General features: G+C 43.5%; 1 protein-coding gene across 3 annotated transcripts in view; it reads left to right on the top strand.

Moving 5' to 3' along the window:
- The first annotated feature begins 3,142 nt into the window (after positions 1-3,142).
- Positions 3,143-22,681, top strand: part of Kpna6 (karyopherin subunit alpha 6) — a 48,224-nt gene continuing 28,685 nt past the window's right edge. The window contains exon 1 of one of the 3 annotated variants that reach the window (XM_008848073.2): positions 3,143-3,257. In XM_008848073.2, the coding sequence (XP_008846295.1) occupies positions 3,254-3,257 (4 nt within the window). In that variant the 5' untranslated portion in view covers positions 3,143-3,253. Of the gene's footprint in view, positions 3,258-3,614; positions 3,761-5,578; positions 5,617-22,681 lie in introns of those variants that run through there. The other 2 variants (XM_029553581.1, XM_029553579.1) reach the window with 2 other exon arrangements.

Here is a 22,681-nt window from a genome sequence, read left to right as displayed (position 1 = left end):
CAGTGCCCAAGGAGGTCAGAAGAGGACATCAGATCCCCTGGAATTGGAGTTAACAAATGATTGTTAGCTGCCCCAACTGTCCTGGAACTCACTATGGACTAGGCTGCTCTCTAACTCAGAGATCTGCCTGCCTCTACCTCCTCTGAGTGCTGGGATTAAAGGAGTGCACCTCCATGCTCAGCCTTTGAATTGTTTTTATTTGGTTTTTGGTTTTGGCCTCCAATATACAGAGATCTGCAGGCCTCTGCCACTGAGAGTGCTGGGATTAAAAACTTGTACCACCATACCTAGCGCTTTGAATTTGATCTTGGACAGTTCATGACAGGGTCAAGGGAACAGCAGATGCGAAGATACTAGGGCGACAGGGGCCTGCTTAGGAAAAAGGGTTCCTCAAACGTGGCTGGAACTTGAATTTCCTTGTAGGGAGGGACCTAAAAATCTGGTAAGGACCAGCCTGTGTACCAGACTGAAATGTTAGGGCATTCCTAAGAGCAAGCAAGCCGTAGAAAGTAGCTAAGTTCAAGAGTGACATTATTATGTGTGTGTATGAGTGCAGACAGGTCCATGTCACAGCACGTGTGGAGGCCAGAGAACAACTTCCAGGAGTCAGTTTTCTCCCAACAGAGAGAGTCGTGGGATTGAATTCAGGTCATCAGGCTTGGGCGGGAAGCATGCCTGTTGGTCCATCGCACTGGCCCCGAATGTCCATAGTTTTAAAGACAGAGGCAGGGGCAGGGAAGATCAGGCAGGAGGAGGCAAACCAGCAGATTAGGAATGATGAGGCCTGACCTAAGCAGTGGCAGCAGGAAGGTAAAGAGCAGTTTCTTTCCTAAACTTGAGTCAAAGAATTTGGCTTTTGAGTTGTTTCCTTTAATGAGTCAGGCAGTTAGGTAGAGTTGTGACAGACCCTGAGGACCAGATGCAAGATTCTTCATTCTGTTTCCAAAAGATAGAGTAGTGACTTGACATAATCCAGTTCTGTTGTGTTGAGGTAGAAAACTGGTAAGCTACTATACAAAAAGGGAGGCTTAACAGGTATCAGCCAGAAACTCCTTGACTCAAAGACTACATGAACGCTTGGAGCCTTAATTTCCTTCACCACTAAAACAGGAGCTCACACCTCTTGCTCTGTAACTCATGGTTCTGTTCATTTGTTTGTTCGTTCATTGATATGCCAAAAGCCAGACACTGTGCTAGGTGCTAGAGACAAAGTGATAAGCAATACCAAACTGACCTCAGTCTTTAAAGCTCTTGCTGAGAGGATAATGGCTTGAGAAGACCCATTCTGTCAACTATACTGTAGTGGTCTCTGTCTCTCTCTCTGTGCTGGGGATCTAACCCAGGGCCTTAAGTATGCTAAGTATGTTCTCCTTTATGAAACTATACCTCCCAGTCCCAATTTTTCTTTTTTCTTTTTTTTGGTCTTTTTGAGACAGGGTCTTTCTGTAGCCCCAGCTGTCCTGGAACTCACTATGTAGACCAGGCTGGCCTTGAACTCACAGAGATCTGCCTGCCTCTGCCTCCCGATTGCTGGGATTAAAGGCATGTACCACCATGCCGGGCCCGATTTTTCTATTTTTATTATTATTATTTTGGTCTTTTTTGAGACAGGGTCTCCCTGTAGCTCCAGCTGTCCTGGATTCACTATGGAGACCAGGCTGGCCTCAAACTCACAGAGATCCGCCTGCCTCTGTCTCCCAAGTGTTGGGATTAAAGGCATGTGCCACCATGCCCAGCTATTTTTATTTTTTTAAATTAACTTATTTTTATTTATGATCTTTTAGAGACATGGTTTCCCTGTAGCCCCAGCAAGCCTGGAACTTACCTGGCTGGCCTCCCTCTCCCAGAGATCTGCCTGCCTCTGCCTCCTGAGAGCTGGTATTAAAGTCATGCACCACCACTCACAAATTTTCGATTTTTAAACAGTAAGGCTGTAATCTCAGGTTGTTGTAGTACACATCTGTAATCTCAGCACTGGGGCTGTTAAGGACCAGAAGATGGAGAGTTAAGAGACCCTGGTTTTTTGTTTTTGTGGTTTCGTTTGTTTGCTTGCTTTGAGACAAGGTCTCCCTGTACCCCAGCTGGTCTGGAACTTGATATGTAGACTGATAGAATGTGTGAATTGCAGAAGAGCCACAAGCCTCATTAGGGAAAGCCTCATTAAATCCCTTAAAGTGTCTAATTGGCTGGCCCTTAATTGGCAGCCCAGCCTTGCTCAAGTCGGGCTCTGCTCATCCCTTATCAGTTGGTCACTCCCAAGCCTGAAAGTGTTTGCTGAGTCCACCTGTCTCCTCTAGGGCCATAGATTGCATTCCTGCCAGTTTCTGGGGAAATAATCTTGAGACCCTCACTCCAAGGACACCAACTCAACTCCCCACTAAGTGCGACTGTCCTACAACCCTGGTATAACACCCTCACCCCCACCCCCATTTTCTTTGTCTAGTTGTAGATGCTTAGTTCCCTTGGACAGCCTCCACCTCTCACTGTATCTTCTTTGAATAAAGGAAGATAACATTCCTTGCCTGTTGCAGGTCTGGCTCAGGTTTCTTGTCTCCTACTCCTCTATCTTTCCTTTTATTTTCCAAAAATCCAACATAGAACAGGCCTGCCTCGGCCTCTGGAGTGCTGGGATTAAAGTTGTGAGCCACCTTATTGGCCGAGACCCTATTTTAACAAACAAAATACTGCAATTTCAACTAGAGCTTGAGTGTTAGATACATTTTAAAAACCTGGTTTTAGTTGTGTGGGTGTGATGATGCACACCTGTAATCTTAGCACTGCATTTAGTCTTGACTTCTTCCTCTCCTTATCTTTGTAGTCTGGAACAAATCACTTCCCATCTCTAGATGATTCCTTCTTCAGTTTGGGGTCTATAATTGGGCTTAATTATGAAAGGAAGGGCTAAATTTCTTGGAGAAAAAGTTTTGGGGGAAGGAGGCCTCAGCGAAAAGAAGAAATAACAGCTAAGAGCTTGGCCAGCTTTAGTACATACCCCTCCTGGTCTCCCTCCACCCACATCTTTCAAGTTCCGTCCCTTTTCCCCACTTTTAGTGGCTGTATTCTCTTTAAACACATGCCTATTTAGTAATCTTAGGGAAGGAAGGGGGCGGTGAAGGTTGAGAACGCGTTTGGTACGGGTGAAGCATTTTGTCCCCTTCAGGCTGCCGTCCCGCAGGTCCGCCATATTGTCTGCTGAAGTTGCCGCTGAAGCTATCGCTGCTGCCGCCGCCAAGTCTGAGCGAGCGGAGCCGCGATGGGTGAGTAAGGTAGCCCTGCAGCTGCACGTTCGGGCCGAGCTTTGGGGCGTGGGGTCTGGCAAGGGCCGGTCGTCTGTCTAAAGACAGTGTCCGAGGCGTCCAGATAGTCATGGGAAGGAAAAACAGGTTGGGAGTGCCTCGCGGGCCAGTTTGCGGCCGGCGGAGGGCCGCGCGCCGATGCGGGGCTGGCTCCGGGGACGCCTGGCACCTCAGGGGTCCCCACGTGGCGGCCTCGGGTCCTAGCCCGCGCGTCGGGGGAGGGGCAGGCAGGCCTCCTCCGCCCTGCGCCGGCTGCGGGGCTGGAGGCGGGCTTCGGGCGCGGGCCTGGACGCCGTCGCCGCGCGCTCCCCCGGGCATTGGGACGCCGTGAGCTGGACCAGGCGAAGCCTTCCCTGCCTACGCCGTGAGGGAGTCCTGGGGTGAAGGAGCTGCCGGGAGGGTCGCCAGGGCCCCTCGGGCCGTGGACAGCTTGGGCTTCTGAAGGCCAGAACCCTCCCGAGCCGGTGAGCAAATGGGATGGTTGGGTTAGACCTGGTGACAGCCCTCCTAGTGTTAGGAACCAGGGGCCAAGACCCAGGTATCGACGGGTCAGAGACTTGAGGTTTTTGGCCCAGCGCTGCTTAGGAGAGAGACCTGTTGATCTTTTTGAGAGGACTCTGGATGCCTAGGCCTTTGTCCAAGAGAGTACAAATTGATGAAGGCCTTGAATTAAAGACAAAACCAGAATTTGTCATTTCTCTGCATCAGTAAGTACTGTTTACATTTGCTAATCTGTATGTGCAGGCGTTCTGACGGCATTACGTGCCTTATTTTACCGCATTAACAACCTAATGGGATAGGTACTGCTCCTGTTCCTGTTTTACAGATAGGAAAACTGAGGCATAGAGTGGTAAAGCAACTTACCCAAGGTCACACAGTGAGTGACTTGACTAACCCAGGGTAATCACTCCTGAGTAGTTAACTGCTGCTTTTTGTGGCCTGGCCCTCTAGTGGTGGACTGGAAGAGGGAGAGAAAGCTTTTTAACCCTACATAAAGTTGTCAAGGTGCGTTTTGTTTGCTCTCAGTTTGCGATCTTTAGGCTGAAGGAAAGTGAAAAAAGTTCAGAGTGAACTGCTGCCCCCCCCACACACACCGTGGGAGTGGTGCCTAAATGGGGCTCTGAAATTTTTTGTGATCTCTGATCCTGAGGAAACATAAATTATCCCTTGGAGCTGCCAGTGACTTTAGACCTAGACCTGGAATTATAACTGAGTTGCCTCTTCTTTTTTTAAAATAATTTTTTAATATATTATTTTTATTTTATGTGTATGAGTGTATTGCCTGCATGTACATAACTGCACCCGTGTCATGCAATGCTCTTGGAGGTCGTCAGATCCCCTGGAACTGGAGTTACAGACAGTTGTTAGCTGCCATGCGGGTGCTGGGATTTGAACCCTGGTCTTCTGCAAGAACAACCAGTGTTTTTAACCCCCAAGCCATCTCTCCAGGCCCATGAGCTGCCTGTTCTTAGCTTTTATCCAGTTACTTCGTCGACAAACAGTGGTGCCTATAGAAAGCACCTACCAGAGTCTGTATTAAGTGTTACATGCCTCCATTTCTGAGATTTCATTATCTCTAGAAAGGGCAAGAAGGGTGCACTGTTGCCGAGGTGTTTGGAGTCTGAATTAGATAATGTAGCATTTGGAGCCTAATAGGGGCTCTGAAAATAGGACATTCTATTCCTCCTCCAGTCATATATGTCAGCTCCTTCCTCTATAACACTCTAGTTTCAGCAGTCCTCTGGAAGTGCTAAGATTGGTAGGCCTGGGTAAGAGCTACACTGGCACCCCAGAGGACAAGGACTAAAACTAAGCTCAGTGAAATTCATTTTTGCAGATTGAGAAAGGATCTCAGAAGATAACACAGGTAATAAACAGCAGCCAGGAGAGAGATTCTTAAATATTTTACTGTTAGATTGTGCAATGAAAGTTCTTCAATGCAAGAACAAAACCTGACTAAAATTCTGGAAAGAAATCCTATAGAGCCAGGTGACTTTCCAGTTTAACTTCAGTGATCAAACTGATGTAAGGGTGTATTTAATCACAGCATATAGACCAAGATAGTTTGGATAATCCTGTTATAATAAATGAAACTTTGAGAAGATTGGGTAATTAGTGCAAGGCTGGTAGACTAGGCCCTGTACAGGTCTTGTTATAACATAGCCTCCCTTCACCTAGAACCTGCTGTATTTCACTGCCTTTTTTTAATGTATATGAGTGTTTTGCTGCATTTATGTAGGTGCAACTGTGTATGCAATGCCCTCAGAGACCGTAAGAGGGCGTCAGAGCCTCTAGAACTGGAATTACAGTTAGCTGCCAGGTAGGTGCTGGAAACCATACTGGCAAGAATAGCCAGTACTTTTAACCTCTGAGCCATCTCTCCAGCCCTTCACTGCCTCTTAAGTCTACTTTCCTGGCCCATATCCTATACTGTTTTTGCTATGCTAAAGCTTACTATTTTTCTAACAGTCCGTTGTAGTGATTCCACTCTCATTAGCCCTGTATTGGAGAAACTTGCAACTATAGAGGTCGCTTTACTCTGAACATCTCTAATAAAGACCTCAACCTCATAGGTTTTGATCAATACTGGCTGTCTTATCTCCATTCTCACCACCTTGCTAACTGTGAATCTGGCAATCTCTCTCCAAATCCAGGGGATAGGTCTTGATTAATATAAACTCTAAACCAGTCATAATTCTGTTGTCCTAGGCAGTGATTAATCTGGAGGGAAGCCTGGAGAACTCTAGAAAAACCTTACTTAAAGGTGATTTGGTAGCTTTTTAAAAAATTATTATTTGCTAGTTTGTATTTTAAACTGGTTTCACCAAAATGTGAGAGTTTTAAAAAAGACTATATAGGCCAGGCGTGGTGGCGCACCCCTTTAATCCTAGCACTTGGGAGACAGAGGCAGGAGGATCTCTGTGAGTTCAAGGCCAGCCTGGTCTACGTTGTGAGTTCCAGGCCAGCTGGGGTTACAGGGAGACCCTGTCTCAAAAAGACTATATAGGAAAACTATATTAGTAATAATAGCCAGTGCTTATGTGGAATTTCCTAAGTGATAGGCATTCTTCTAAATACTTTGTACTTTGCACATTATCTCTTAGTTTTCAGAGTCTCATGTTGTTGTTGAGGAAACTGAAGTCAGAAGCTCACCACTGAGCTACACTCCAGACCTACCAGACTAGTGTAGATGTTTCCGTATTAGTTTTCTGGCTTTGTTTTATTTTCATTTTTTGTGATTTGACAGCACTGGGTATTGAACTCAGGCAAAGTCATACCTAGCTAATAGTTTTATATCACATAATGACCTTTCAGTGAACAGCACATTGCAGTTATAGTTCTGTAAGGTAAAAGCTGAAAAATTCCAGTTGTCTAGTGAGCTGAAGAAGAAGCTTTTGTAGACCATAACAAGCTCTTTAAAAGTTCAGCCGTTAACCAGCATGTACCTTTTGTCCCAGCTACTCAGGAGGCTGAAGCGGGATGATTACTTGAGCTGAGCAGTTGGAAAGGTAGCTTGGGCAAGGATTGCAAGACTTAGTTTTAAAGACGTTTGGGCTCGGTGTTTGGGTAAATGCCTTTAATTCCAGCACTCAGGAGGCAGAGGCAAGGGTCTTTGAGTATATTTTTATTTATTATTTTTATTTTACGTGTATGCTTGTATTGCCTGCATGTAGGTAAGTGCACCCGTGTTGTGCAATGCCAGCAGAGGACAGAAGAGGCTGTTAGATCCCTAGGAACTGGAAAGGTAGTTTGGGCAAGGTAGCAAGACTTAGTTTTGTTGTTGTTGTTGTGTTTTTTTTTTTGTTGTTGTTGTTGTTTTTTTTTGGTCGTTTTTTGAGACAGGGTCTCCCAGTAGCCTCAGCTGGCCTGGAACTCACTATGTAGACCAGGCTGGCCTTGAACTCACAGAGATCCGCCTGCCTCTGCCTCCTGAGTGCTGGGATTAAAGACGTGCACCACCACGCCTGGCACAAGACTTAGTTTTAAAGACGCTTGGGCTCGGTGTTTGGGACAGTTGTTAGCTGCCATGTGGGTGCTAGGATTTGAACCTGGGTCTTCTTCAAGAACAACCAGTGTTCTTAACCACTGAGCCATGTCTCCAGTCCCCAACTAGAGATTTTTTAAAAAATATTTTTATTATTTTATTTTATGTGCATGTATGTAAGTTCACCCATGTCATGCAGTGCCCACAGAGGTCAGAAGAGGGTATTAGAGCTCCTGGAACTGGAGTTACAGACTGTTGTTAGCCGCCATGTGGGTGCTGGGAATTGAACCCGGGTCCCCTAAGAGCAGCCAGTGAGTGCTCTTAACCACAGAGCCATCTCTCCAGCCCCTCAACTAAGAGATTTTTTTTTTTTTTTTTTTTTTTTTTTGGTCTTTTTGAGACAGGGTCTCCCTGTAGCCCCAGCTGTCCTGGAACTCACTATGTGGACCAGGCTGGCCTTGAACTCACAGAGATCTGCCTGCCTCTGCCTCCTGAGTGCTGGGATTAAAGGCGTGTGCCACCATGCTGGGCTTTCTTTTTTTTTTTTTAAGTTGAAACAAGGTCTCCCTGTAGCCCCAGCTGACTTAGCACTCAATATGTAGACCGGGATGGCCTCAGACTCACATAGATCCACCTGCCTCTGCCTCCCAAGTTCTGGGATTAAAGGCATACCTGGCTAAAAACTTATTTGTTTGTTTGTTTGTGGGAAGTGGTAGGAGGGTGCCAGGGCACTCATCTGTAGGTCAGAGGACAGCTTGCAGGAGTCTATTCTTTCTACTGTGAGTTCTGGGGATCAAACTCAGATCAACTCCGGTTGTCGTGCCTGTTGGCAAGTACCTTTTCCTGCTGTGCCATCTTCTGGCTGGTAACTATGCAGTCTGTAATCCTAGGTGATCTTGATGGCAATGACTGAGATGGTAATAGTAGTTAGGGTTAGAGTCATCAGGGCTTGATGACTGACTGCATGTGTTGGCTGAAGCTAAGTGGCGGTGGGGATCAGGCATGACTGCTGGGTCTGTTGAGCTGCAGAATGAATGGCTGTGCTGCTGAGAGAAGTTTAAATTTAGACAGTTTGGGATATCTCTGATCTCCAAGGGAAGGTATCCAAAAACCAATTGAATATAGAAGTCTAGCACTCCAAGAGTGAGATCTGGGAATGTAGGTAGTTCAGTTATCTGTGTGTTTGTATGTCTGGTAACTGTGGAAATCACAGATAGTACTTAGGTAAAAGTGTGTGTCTACACAGATTAGGCTATAAAGAGAGAATAGGGCTGGGGTAGACTGTGTGTTTGGCATATGCAGTGTCCCCAAGTTCAATCTCTAGTACCAAAAAATTAAAAAAAGAGAGAACCTCAAGATAAATTAGCAAGAACAAAACAAATAGGAGGAAGAAAACGAGTGGTAGATACCTAAAAAAATAAAAAACCAAGCCAAGGGAAAGAGTGTTTCAGAATGCAGGTGACTGTCAAGATTGAACACTACCTGGGCTAAAGAGATGGCTCAGTGGTTAAGATCACTGCCCTGGGTTCGATTCCCTGTACCCACAACTCCAGTTCCAGGGGATCCAAACACTCTTCTGACCTCTGCGGGCATTGTACAACACGGGTGGACCTACGTGCAGGCAATACAATCATATACATAAAATAAAAAATAGTAATTTTTTTTGAAAAACGATTGAACACTGGCACAAGGACAGAAGAAAAGAAAAATGTTGAATTTAGATTGTATGCTCCATCAGTGGCCTTTACAGGAAGTTTTGATAAAATGGAGAAGAGACAGTGATAGTTCAAGAAATCTGGGGGACAAGGGGCTGAGATGGCTCAGCACTTAAGAGCCCTGGCTATTCTTGTAGAGGACCTGGATTTGAATCCCAGTACCCACATGGTGGCTAACAATCAATAACTCCAGTTCCAGAGATCTGGCACCCTTTTCTGTCCTCCGTACGGACTGCACATCATATACATAAAATAAAAATTAAAAAGGAAAAAGAAAAGAAATCTGGGGGCCTAGAGAGATGGTTCAGTGGCTAGGAGCACTTACTGCTTTTGCAGAGGGCCCAGGCTCAGTTCCCAGCACCCACATACATGCAGGGAAATACTCAAACACATAAAATAAATCTTTCTTTTCTTTTTTTTTCGGTCTCTCTGTAGCCTCAGATGGCTTGGAGCTCACTATGTAGACCAGGCTGGCCTTGAATTCACAGAGATTCACCTGCCTCTACCTCCCCAGTGCTGGGATCAAAGGCCTGTGCCACAGCACCCAGCCTAAATATAAATCTAAATCTAAATAAATCTAAAAATAAAGGCATGGTGGTGCACGCCTTTAATCCCAGCACTCAGGAGGCAGAGGCAGGTGGATCTCTGTGAGTTCGAGGCCAGCCTGGTCTACATAGTGGTTTCAGGACAGCTGGGGCTATAGGGAGACCCTGTCTCAAAAAAAAAAAAGAAAGAAATTTGGGTGTAAAGATAGAAGGGACAAGTTGATGAGACTCTAATTTCCAGGACTAGGTATGAACACTGAAGTAGAGCAGTAGGACTAGGAATGAAGACAAGAGTCCACAAGTCATTAGGAATTCAAGCCAGCCACTCCTACTGATGTGAGGACAGAGGTAAGCCAATTGGAGTTGTCAAGGATGACTCAGAGCTGAAACTATATTGACATAGATCCTAAATCTCTCAGTACTTCTCCTCTTTTTTTGTTGTTGATGTTTGTTGAAGATGGAACCCAGGAACCCAGGGCTTCATATGCTGGGATTGTCAGATTCTGCACCACTGAGCTACATCCCAAGCCCTTTTCTGTTTGCCTTTGTTTTTTGTTTTCATTTGAGATAGGATCTTACCTTGGGGGGCCTGGAATTCCCTATGTAGACCAGGCTGACTTCTAACTCAAATCTAAATGCCTGCCTCTGCAGTGCTGGAATTAAAAGCATGTACCACCACACCTGGCCCATAGCAAGCATTTTTACCTACTGAGCCATGTCATCAAGCCCATGTTTTTTGTTGATTGGTTGGTTTGTGGGTAATTTGTTGTTTCTTTTTTTTTTTGTTTGTTTCTTTTTATTTTGTTCTTATTGTTTTTTTTTTTTTTTGGCTTTTTTAGAAAAGGTCTCCTGTAGCCCCAGCTGTCCTGGAACTCACTGTGTAGAGCAGGCTGGCCTCAAACTCAGAGATCCACCTGCCTTTACCGCCCCAGTGCTGGGATTAAAGGTGTGCGCCACCACGTCTGGTTTGTTTTGTTTTTTCAATTTTTTTATTTATTGTTTTTATTTTATGAGTATGCATGTATTGCCTGCATGTAAGTAAGTGCACCTGTGTCGTGCAGTGCCTACGGAGGGCAGAAGAGGCAGTCAGATCCCCTGGAACTGGAGTTACAGACAGTTGTTAGCTGCCATGTGGATGCTGGGATTCGAACCCAGGTCTTTTGCAAGAACAATCAGTGTTCCTAACTGCTGAGCCATCTCTCTAGCCCCTTTTGTTTTTTTGAGACAGGATCTCCTTATAGCTTCAGCTGACCTGGAACTTACTATGTAGACCAGGCTGGCTTTGAAATCACAGAGATATGCCTGCCTCTGCCTCCCGAGTGCCACCATGCCCAGCCTGTATTTTGTTTTTTTGATGCAGGGTCTTGCAGTGTAGCCCAAGCTGGCCTTTAGCTGGCAATCTTATCTCAGCCTCTGAAGTATTGGGATTATAGACATGCCCCACCATACCCAGTTGAGTGTTGCTCTTGATTAAACTCTCTCAGACAGCTGTCCTCTCCAGGAATAAGACTAGTTTTTCATCAATCTTAGTACATATTACTTCTCTACCATTCAGTGGAAAAGGGGTCCACCGTTTCCTCTTTAGTATTTTGCCATATAATCAGTTCCTGGTAACAGTCCCTGCTTTTCTTCAGTAAGAGTCCCAGCCACCCAAGGTCTTGAACTGCTGTGTTACATGCTCATTTAATAAACTACTCGTCTTACCACAATGGCTGTCTGTATGGGGGAAGGGGGTAGAGTCCCTGAACTCAATATGCTTGTGACTGACACTTGGGTTTCACATTATTTTCTGACATGAAGTTTGCCTCTTGTGAGTTGTTTTTTTGGGAGGGGGTTGGGTGGAGCTGGGGTCTCCCTAGTCCCAGACCTCCTGGAACTCACTATATAGACCAGACTGACCTCCATCTTACAGAGATCCACCTGCCTCTGCCTCCTGAGAATTGGGATTAAAGACACACATCACCAGGCCTGGCATTCACCTTGTGAATTTTGAGACCTGAAAAAGTGTCTGCCACATACACTATAGTTATGCATTTGCACATTTCTCTCCCAAGTCAGTTAATTCTTGAACTTGTGATGAAGACTTTACCACATTAACTGCGTTTGTAACCTTTCAAGTGTGAACTCTGAGCACTAGATGTGAATTTTATCAGAAAACTTTGCCATATTACTGTATTTCTATACTTTGTCCAGTCTATATTATCTGATGTCTAGTGAGATATGAATGTTGAAGGATTTCTCAGTCATTACGTTTGTCAGGTTTTTCTTCTGTAGGGATTAATCTGATTTGTCAATACTAAATTTGTACTGAAAGATTTGCCACATTCATGTTTGAAGGTTCTGATTTTCTGTCTAGCATCAGTTCTGTGGTGAATCTTGATGCCATATTTTAAGTCCTTCCTACCTCCAATGCAGCTTTCTTTTCACATGATGGATTAATATACTTATCTTTTTTTTTTTCCCCCTTTGGTCTTTTTGAGATAGGGTCTCCCTGTAGCCCCAGCAATCCTGGAACTCACTATGTAGACCAGGCTGGCCTTGAACTCACAGAGATCCGCCTGCCTCTGCCACCTGAGTGTTTTTTTTTTAAAGGCAGGAGTCTCACTATGTAGCCCAGGCTTCCCTGGAGCTCTGTATGTAGACCAGGCTTGCCTGGAACTCACAGAGATCTGCCAAGTGTAAGACCTGTGCCATAACACCTAGCCGTCTTTTTTAAAATTACATTTATTAACCCACTGTGTTGGCCCATTTTTATCCCAGAACTAGGGAAGCAGAGGCAAGCAAATCTCTGAGAGATCAAGGCCAGCCTGCTCTACATAGTGAGTTCCAGGCCAGCTGGGACTACAGGGAGACCCTGTCTCAGATCAACCAAGCAAATAAATAAGTAAATACATAAAATTACATTTAGTTATTGTGTGCATATGCATTCCATGGCATATATATGGAAGTCAGAGGACAACTTTGGGGAGTTGGTTCTCTCTATCGTGTGGGTTCCAGGTATCAAACGCAGGTCTCAGGCTTTGTAGCAAGTCCCACTGAACTATCTTGTTGGCTCCTGACAGTCAGTATATCTTGAACAAAAGCGAAAGTCTGCTGCTCATGATGGCATATGCTTATTAATTCTAGTACTTAGGAGGCTAATGCAGGAGGGTCATGAACTCTGGGCTGTCCTGAGCTGCATAATAATACACCATCTCAGAAAAGGTCTAGTGATATAGCTCATTAGTAGAGAGCTTCCCAGCCCTGGGTTCAATCCCCAGGATCAGAGAGGAGGGAGGTAGGAAGGGCTAGAGAGGGAAGGAGACCCATCGCTTGGTGGCTCACACCTTTAATTCCAGCACTTGGGAGGCAGAGGCAGGTGGATTTTTGTGAGTTCGAAGCCAGCCTGGTCCCTGGTCTACATAGGGAGTTCCAGGACAGCTGAGGCTATAGGGGGGGACCCTGTCTCAAAAACAAAATCAAACAAAAAACCAAACAAACAGGTTTTGCCACATTTTAAGGTGTGTCTATTATGAAAAACATTGGTGCCTAATAGGACCTCTTTGCATGACCGACTTCATAGCCTCTCCAATATAACTTCTTTCTGATGCTGGAAATGGAAACCCAAGGCCTCATGCATTCTAGGCAAAATTCTACCACTGACCTAACCCAACAGTTTTGTGTACCTTTCTTTTTTTCTTTAATGTGAGTTCTGTGGCTCCAAACTCATGTTTGTGTGGCAAGCACTTTGAATGACTTTTATTTATTTATTTATTTATTTATTTACTTATTTAATGGGGTTTTATTTATTTATTTTTGGTCTTTTTGAGACAGGGTCTCCTTGTAGCCCCAGCTGGCCTGGAACTCATTTTGTAGACCAGGCTGGTCTGGAACTCACAGAGATCCACCTCCCAAGTGCTGGGACTAAAGACGTGTGCCACTATGCCCAGCCAGTATAACTTTTTTTAATGTAATATTTTTATGTTTTATGTGTACAATGACTTTATTCATTACTTTATTGTATTTTTGTGTTTTGTATGTGTATATGTATTTGTCTGTGTTGGACTTGTGTGAGCATTTGCATGTGGAGGCTGGAGATTACAAGCATGTGTGAACCCTGAGCCTTTTAGGGTTGGGCCAGCTTTCCAGCCCACCATATCCCATTTTTATGCAGCATCAATACTGAGTGCTAAGGCAAGCACTCTACTAAGTCACATCTCCAAGCCTAAAATAGGGTTTCCAAAGCAGGAATGAGCACCACATGTAACCCTAGCACTGGGGAGACTGAAGCAGGAGGATCTCAAATGCAAGACCAATCTTGGCTACAGGGTAAGACCCTTTATTTGTTTTTGAGACAGGGTCTCCCTATTGCCTCAGCGGCCTGGAACATTGTAGACCAGTCTGACCTTAGTCTCAGAGAGATCCACCTATCTCTGCCTCCCAGTGCTGGATTTAAAGGTATGAGTCCTATCTTTAAAATAAATAAGGGCTGGAGAGATGGCTCAATGGTTAGGGGCACTGGGTGCTCTTGCGTAGGACCCAGGTTTAGTTCCTAGCACACCTACATAGTGTCTGTAACTCCAGTTCGAGGTCATCGATGCCGTCTTCTGACTTCAGCATTGTATGACATGGGTATACTTACATACATTCAGACAATCTACTCATACAGATAGATAGATAAATAAGGTTTTTATGAGAGCTTAAGTTAAATAAATTCTTAGTAAGTATATCATTACCAGTCAAATGTAAATTTGCCCTCAGAATACCTCTTTATAAAGATTAGAAATTTGAAAGACAGGTGTGGTCTTGTATCCCTGTACAGGAATTGGGGGATAGAGGAAGGAGGATCAGGAATTCAAGGCTCTATTTCAAGTTTAAGGCTAGCCTGTGTTACATGACATTCTGTCTCAAAAACAAAACAAAAAAACCTCAAATATTATAAATTATTTGGGGGATATTTAAGAGATTTTAATTTTTTTATTTTATTTTTTGGTCTTTTTGAGACAGGGTCTCCCTGTAGCCCCAGCTGTCCTGGAACTCACTATGTAGACCAGGCTGACCTTGAACTCACAGAGATCCACCTGCCTCTGCCTCCTGAGTGCTGAGATTAAAGGTGTGCACCACCACACCCAGCCTAATATTTTATTTATTATTTTTATTTTATGTGTATGTGTGTATTGCATTTAGAGAGGTGCACCTGTGCCATGCCATGCCTGTGGAGGACAGAAGAGGCTGTTGGATCCCCTGGAACTGGAGTTACCGACGGTTGTTAGCTGCCATGTGGGTGCTGGGATTTGAACCTGGGTTTTCTGCAAGAGCTCAGTTGCTCTTAACTCAGTGGAAGAGTCAGTGCTCTTAACTTCTGAGCCATCTCTCCAGCCCTTAAGAGATATTTTAAATAGAAGATTTTTTATTTGTATTTATTTTTTAATATTATTTTTATTTTATGCATATGAGTGTATTGCCTGCATGTATGTGAGTGCACCCATGTTGTGCAGTGCTGCAGAGGTCAGAAGAGGGCGTCGGATTCCCCTGGAACTGGAGTTAAGGACGGTTCGTAGCTGCCATGTGGGTACTGGGAATTGAACCCAGGTCCTCTGCAAGAGCAGTCAGTGCTCTTAACCGCTTAGCCATCTCTCCTGCCCTGAATTTTGATTTTTAATCTGGATTAGTGAATGGATCTTTTTCACTATGACTAGAGACTTTGGAGATCATTCTGGACTGACATTGAGAAGACTGCTTTGACAGCTAGCTGTGAAGGTAGGGATGTGTGACTTTGTTGGCAGATGCATCGAGGTATTTACCTGCTACAGTATCTAACAGTAATCCTTTCCTAGCTGGTCTTGTAAAGTAAGTGACTTAACACAAGAAAGGAACTACTACTACTGCAGGTTAATTGGTCTAATAGATTGATTTAATTAAAAAAATCATTTAACAGTGAAGGCATCCCAACTAAAGAAAAGTTCATTAAGAAAGTACTCTTGTGACAAGCTTGGTGACATACATCTGTAATCCCAACACTTGGGAGGCTGAGGCAGGAGGATGGCAAGTTTGAGCCTGCATGGGTTACATAAGATGCCTTGTGTCCAATTTGTAAGGCAAATAGGGACAGAAGATAACCTGCTGTCCAGGTGCACACCCACATTCAACAGGCATAAATCAGACATACAGAAAACACACAAAAGCAAGCAAAAACAACAAAAACATGTATAAATCAGACTTCAGTATTTAAATTTTCCATGTTTCAAGAGAAACATCAAGTTGAAAGAGCAAGATGGCCCAGTGGGTAAGTTCTTTACCCATTTACTGTGCAGATGAAGACTGGAGTTCAGAGCCCATGAAAATACTGAGTCAGCTTGGGTACATGGGAATTGCATTCAATATGCAGATCACTTTGGCTAGTAGGGATATTTTAATAATATTGATTCTTCTGATCCACAAACAGGAATGTTTTGTCTATCTTTTATTTCCTCTTCAATACTTTTTTTTTTCAGATGTTATCAACTGTAGCTGAGTCTATCCTAGAATTTATTATGTAGCCTAGGCTGGCCTCATATGTGATAGTGCTCCTGCCTTAGCTACCGAGGTGCTGGAATTACAGGCATGAGTCACCAAACTCACCAATTTTTTAAAAATATTTTATTTATTATTTTTATGTGTATGCGTGTATTACCTGCATGTAGGTAAGTGCACCCATGTCATGCAATGCCCGCAGAGGACAGAAGAGGCTGTCAGATCCCCTGGAACTGGAGTTAGGACAGTTGTTAGCTGCTGTGTGGGTGCTGGGATTCAAACCCGTGTCTTCTGCAAGAACAACCAGTGTTCTTAACCCCCGAGCCATCTCTCCACCCCCACTAATTTTTTTTAAGGTAGGATCTGATTATGAGCTTGGTCTGGAACTCTCTTGGTAGACCAAACCTGTCTCTGCCTCCCTAGTGCTGAGACTAAAGGCCATGTACTACCAAGTCCAGCTTAGCTAATTTTTGTTTCTGCTTTGATCTTTTTTTTTTTTTTTTTGGTCTTTTTTGAGGCAGAATCTCCCAGTAGCCTGAGCTGGCCTGGAACTCACTATGTAGACCAAGCTGGCCTTGAACTCACAGAGATCTGCCTGCCTCTGCCTTCCTAGTGCTAGGACCAAAGGCATGTACTATCAAACCCAGCTCAGCTAACTTTTTTTCTGCTTTGATTTTTTTTTTTTTTTGGTCTTTTTTGAATCTCCCAGTAGCCTCAGCTGGCCTGAAACTCACTAAGTAGACCAAACTGGCCTTGAACTCACAGAGATCCGCCTGCTTCTGCCTCCCAAGTGCTGGGATTAAAGGTGTGTGCCACCACACCTGGCTCTGCTTTGATTTTTTTGAAAATTATTTTTATTTGTACATGTGTTTGGGTTGCCTGTGTATATACTGGTAGGTGTGTGTTGCCTGCAAAGGCTGGGAGAAGGTGACAGAGCCCCCATGTTGGGAATTGAAACTGGGTCCTGTGGGAGAACCTCAAGTGCTCTTAATCCCTGAGCTACCTCTCCAGCCTTGTTTTGATTTTTGAGACTGTCTCCCTATAGCCCTAACTAGCCTGGAAATCACTATGTAAGCCAAGCTAGCATTGATCTCAGAGATCTGCCTGCCTCTGCCACCTGAGTGCTGGAACTAAAAGTGTGCACCACCATGCCTAGCCTCAGCTGATATTTTTATCTGTGTTTTATTATAATTTTCATTATAAAAATGTGTCTTTGGAGATATCTATATATATATAGATATATATAGATATATATATAAACTAGATATATATAAACTAGGATATAATACCTCAGTTGATAGAGTGGTCTAGCATACATAAAGCCCTGAGTGAGACCTCTAGCACTATGTAAACTGGGTTTTGTTATAGATACCTATAATCCTAGAACTTGGAAGTTGGAGCAGGCATCATAAATCTAAGTATCAGGCCTGGGTTGCATGAAAAAAAGTGTGATGGCTCAGCAAGTAAGGGTAAGGCTTGCTGTTGTATAAGCCTGGCAACTTGAGTTTGATTCCTTGGATCCATGTAAAAGTGGAACAAGAACTGACTCCACATAGTTGTCCATCTGACCTCCACATGTACACTCCCTGTAGTAGACATGCTCTCCATGTGCACTAGTAAATTAATAATTATACACATATCTAAACATATTAGCTATTTCATGTGGATTGCTACCTTGATTTCTTTTGCAGCAAGTTCATTATTAATATATAAAAATGCTACTCGTCTGTGACTCCCTAGCACTCTGCACGCCAAGTCAAGAGGATCATAGATTTGGGGCCAGTCTAGTCTGCAGAGTAAGACGCTCTCTCAAGAAAAGGAAGGGAGGCATGCTGGAGAGACAGCTCAGCAGTTAAGTGCACTGGCTACTCTTCCAGAGCACCCACATGGCTGCTAACAACCATCTGTAACCTCCAGTTCCAGAGACTCCTGTGCCCTCTTCTGGCCTCCCCAGGAATTGCACACAGTTGATGCACTTACATACATGCAGGTAGAACACACAAAATAAAAGTATATCAAAAAATAAGCCGGGCATGGTGGCACACATCTATACTCCCAGCATTTGGGAGGCAGAGGCAGGTGGATCTCTGTGAGTTCAAGGCCAGCCTGGTCTACATAGTGAGTTCCTGGACAGCTGGGGCTACAGGGAGACCCTGTCTCAAAAAGGCCAAAAAAAAAAAAGTATATCAAAAAATAAAACTAAAATACATTATGCAAATTTTATATCTTGCAACTTTACTGAATTTTGTTATCAGTTCTAGTTTTTTGGTGGCATCTTAAGGGTTCTTTGCCCTTTAAATCGTGTCATCTAAAAAGGGATAATTGACTTCCTTTCTAATTTGGATGATCTTTTTTTTTTTCTTTTTTATTTATGCGTGTATTACCTGTTTGTAGGTAAGTGCACCTGTTTCATACAGAACCAGAGGACAGAAGAGGCTGTCAGATCCCCTGGAACTGGAGTTAGGACAGTTGTTAGCTGCCGTGTGGGTGCTGAGATTCAAACCCAGGTCTTCTGCAAGAACATTCAGTGTTCTTAACTGCTTAGCCATCTCTCCAGCCCCCCCTTTTTTTTTCTTTTTAAAAAATATAAGGCTGTGTGTGGTGGTGCACACTTTTAATTCCACACTCTGGAAGCAGAGGCAGGTGGATCTCTGAGTTTAGTGCTAGCCTGGTCTACATAGGTTCAGGCTAGCTGGGGCCATATTATAACATTCATTTATTTATGTGTGTGTATGTGTTGGCTTGTGTGCACCACAAAATGTGTGTGACAATCAGAAGACAACCTACAGCAGTCTATTCTCTCCTTCCACCTTGTGGTTCCTAGAGATCAAACTCCAGTCATCAGGCTTGGTGGCAAACACCTTTACCCAGGTGAGCCATCTCACCAGTCTTCCATGATCTCTTTCTTTTTCCTAATTTTTCTCACTAATTTTCCAGTACTGTGCTAAATAAAAGTTGTGAAAGTGGGGCTGGAGAGATGACTCAGTGGTTAAGAATACTGGCTGCTCTTGCAGAGGACCTGGGTTCGATTCTCAGCACCCACGTGGTGGCTAACTCAGGGGAGCTGATACCCTCTTCTGGTCTCCAGGCTTACATGCATGCAGGCAATACACACACACACACACATATACACACATTTTTTTTTTTAACGGTGAAAGTGGTCATCCTTGTCCCAAATTTTATAGGAAACACTTTTAGCTTTTTCCCATTCAGTATGATCTTGGCTGTGGGTTTGTTATATAGCTTTTACTATGTTGAAGTCATACCTGTAATCCTAGAACTTGGGAGTTGGAAGCAAGGGGCTCATAAATTCAAGTTCTAAACCTGAGAGACTATTCCCTCTGATAATAGATGATTCGCTAAAATGCCTTACACAGTAGGGCTATCTGCACACTGGAAGGGATGAGAACTCAGTAACTGCTCACAAAGCTGATGCCTGTGGGGCTGGAGAGATAGTTCAGTGGTTAGGAACACATTCTGCTCTTGAGGAGGACCGGAGTTCAATACTAGCTTACACGTCAGGTGGCTCACAACCACCTGTAACTCTGGTTCTAGGAGATCTGATGCTGTCTTCTAACCTTTGAGGGTACTGCACTCAGGTGTACAAATCCACACTCAAACACATAATTTAAAAATAAAAATTTTCATTAAGGAAACTAAAGAACTTCATTTCTTTACACACACGTGTACACACACACACACACACACACACACTTTTCCTCCAACCTCAGTGTCTGGGCCATCTAATGGAAGGTATTATCCACTCTTAAGTTGAGGGTTTTTCCCCCTCAGTTAAAGTTCTCAGAAAATTTTCAGCCTTTGTAGGTGAATTGCTGTTTCCACTTTACAGGTTTTTTTTTCAAATATTTTATTTTTTATTTGTCTTTTTCAAGCAGGGTCTCCCTGTAGCCCCAGCTGTCCTGGAACTCACTATGTAGACCAGGCTGGCCTTGAACTCACAGAGATCCACCTGCCTCTGCCTCTCAAGTGGCGGGACTACAGGCGTGCACCACCATGCTCAGCTAACTAATTTATTGAATTTTTACCTTAAAGGCATGCAGACCCTCATAAAATGCTTTTAGTGTATCTGAAATGATAGGTTTGCATATGTTTAACTACAACAGATACTGGTCTGTAGTTAGGCTTTTTTTGTCATTGTTGTTATTGAGACAGTATCTGTAGTCTAGGCTTCCTTCAACTTTGTATGTAGCAGAGGATGCTTTACCTTGAACTTTTGATTGTCCTGTCTTCCCCTTAAGTGCTGGGATTACAGAAATGAGCCACCATGCATAGCATGGTCTGTAGTTTTTTGTTGTTGTGTCCTTATCTGGTTTTGGTATCAGGATAACTATAACTATTCTGATAGTTGGAAGAATTTTCTTTTAATTCTTAAATAGTTTGAGGATTAGTGTTAATTCTTTAAAGATTTTGTAAAATTTTCAAAGCCTGGATTTTGTCAGTGTTGGGAGACTTTAATTACTCATTGTTACTCAGGATCTCAGGCTTGGCAGCAGCCCCAAACCATCCTGCAACCTATTTTTATTTATTTTATGATTATTATTTATTGTTTGGTTTTGGGTTTTTTGAGACAGAGTCTCCTGGCTGGTCTGGAACTCACTGTGTAGACCATGCTGACCTCTACCTCAGAGATCAGCCTGGCTTTGCCTTCAAGTGCTGGGATTAAGGGCATGGGGGGAGGTTATATGTTTCAGGAATTTATCCATTTCTTCTGAATTTTCCAATTTGTTAGTAGTTTTCATTAGTAGTCCTTAATTATCTTTTGTATTTATGTAGTACCTCTTTTTCCATCACTAATTTTTCTTGAGTTTTCTTTTTTTTTTTTTTTTTTTTTGTCTTTTTGGTCTTTCTGTTTATTCTAGGCTAGCCTCAAGCTCACTTTGCAGCCCATGCTGGCCTGGACTGACATCACTTTCCTGCTTCAGCCTCCCAAGTCCTGGGTGTGTGTATATATGTATATGTATGTATATGTACATGTGTATGTATATGTACCACATATATTTTTAAAATTTTTATTCATTTTTATTTTATGTGTATGCGTGTATTGCCTGCATGTAGGTAAGTGCACCTGTGTTGTACAATGCCCATGGAGGACAGAAAAGGCTGTTGGTTTCCCTGGTACTGGAGTTACTGACAGTTGTTAGATGCCTGTGGGTGCTGGGATTCGAGCCCGGTTCTTCTGCAAGAACAACCAGTGTTCTTAACTGCTGAGCCATCTCTCCAGTCCCCAAGTTTTCTTTTTTTATTGTTATAGTTTATTTTTATCTTGAAAAAAACCAAGTACGTAGCTGGTCATGGTGGTACATGCTTTAATCCCAGCACTGGGGTGGGTGTGTGCACAGATTGGTGGATCCGTAACTCCAGGTCCAGGTGATCCAACAGCGTCTTCTGTCCTCTGCGGGCATTGCATGCAGGAATACATGCATACAGTTAAGAGCACCGGCTGCTCTTGCAGATGGCCACCCACATGGCAGCTAACAATGATCCATGACTCCAGTTCCAGGAGATCTGACATCCTCTTCTGACTTCTGTGGGCACAGCATGAATTTTCCTCCTGCTTTAGTTTCCCAAGAGCTGCACACCTGTAACCTCAGCACTAGGAAACTGAGGTAGAAGAATTGCCAGGAGTTAATTGAATGTCAATTTGAAATTTTTTTTAACTAAATCTTTTTATTTCTTTTTTGAGATAAATCTTTTTAAAAAAGAGAATGATTTCAGCCGGGCGTAGTGGCTGCATGCCTGTAGGCCCAGCACTCGGGAGGCAGAGGCAGGCAGATCTCTGTGAGTTCAAGGCCAGCCTGGTCTATAAAGTGAGTTCCAGGGCAGCTGGTGCTACAGGGTGACCCTGTCTCAAAAAGATCAAAAAGAAAAAAAAGAATGATTTCAAGGTTTTACATAACCTAATAATGCACCTCAGGGATTTCACATAACCTAATAATGCACCTCAAGGATTTAGGAAAGGTCTCTTGCCTTTGCCTGAGGCACATGCACCACCATACCCAGCCAGACTTTTTTTTTTTTTTTTTTAATCCATTGGTACCTAAACAATACAGTATGACAAATATTTTCATAGCATTTACATTTTATTAGGTATCATAGGCAATCTGGAGATGAGCTGAAATCTATGTGAAAAGCCTGTGAGTGGATTATGTGTATATATTATAGCATTTTATATAAGGAACTTGAGCATCTGTGGATTTTGGTGTCTGGAAACAATCCCTTGTGTATACCACAGTAGAACAGTTTTAGTGAAGAGTGTAATACATTTTTGTACTGTTACACTTTCAGTCTTTAAATAATTTGATAAGTGAGGTGTGGTAGAATATATCTGTGGTCCCAGCTACATCGGATAGCTTAGGTGGGGAGCATTACTTGAGTCTGTAAGTTCATAAGCAGCCTGGCAAGATACTAAGACTTTGTCTTAAAACTGAACGAATAAATAAATGCACATGAATACATCAAGCATTTGGTTCATAGTGAAAAGAAAACAGAAGGTTGTTTTCTGTTTTATGAAATGAAAACATTTCATAAAAACTAAGAAGGGAGACAAAGAGACAATGAATGAATGACAAGCTCCTTCTCAGCATGAAGATTGCAGGTGGCGGGATTCTTGGAAGAGGAAACAAGTAA

The sequence above is a fragment of the Nannospalax galili genome, unplaced genomic scaffold (assembly GCF_000622305.1).
Source record: "Nannospalax galili isolate Female #2095 unplaced genomic scaffold, S.galili_v1.0 scaffold111, whole genome shotgun sequence".
Lineage (NCBI taxonomy): Eukaryota > Metazoa > Chordata > Mammalia > Rodentia > Spalacidae > Nannospalax > Nannospalax galili.
The sequence above is the reverse complement of the archived record's forward strand: the minus strand, read 5'-3'. Positions and strand labels throughout refer to the sequence as shown.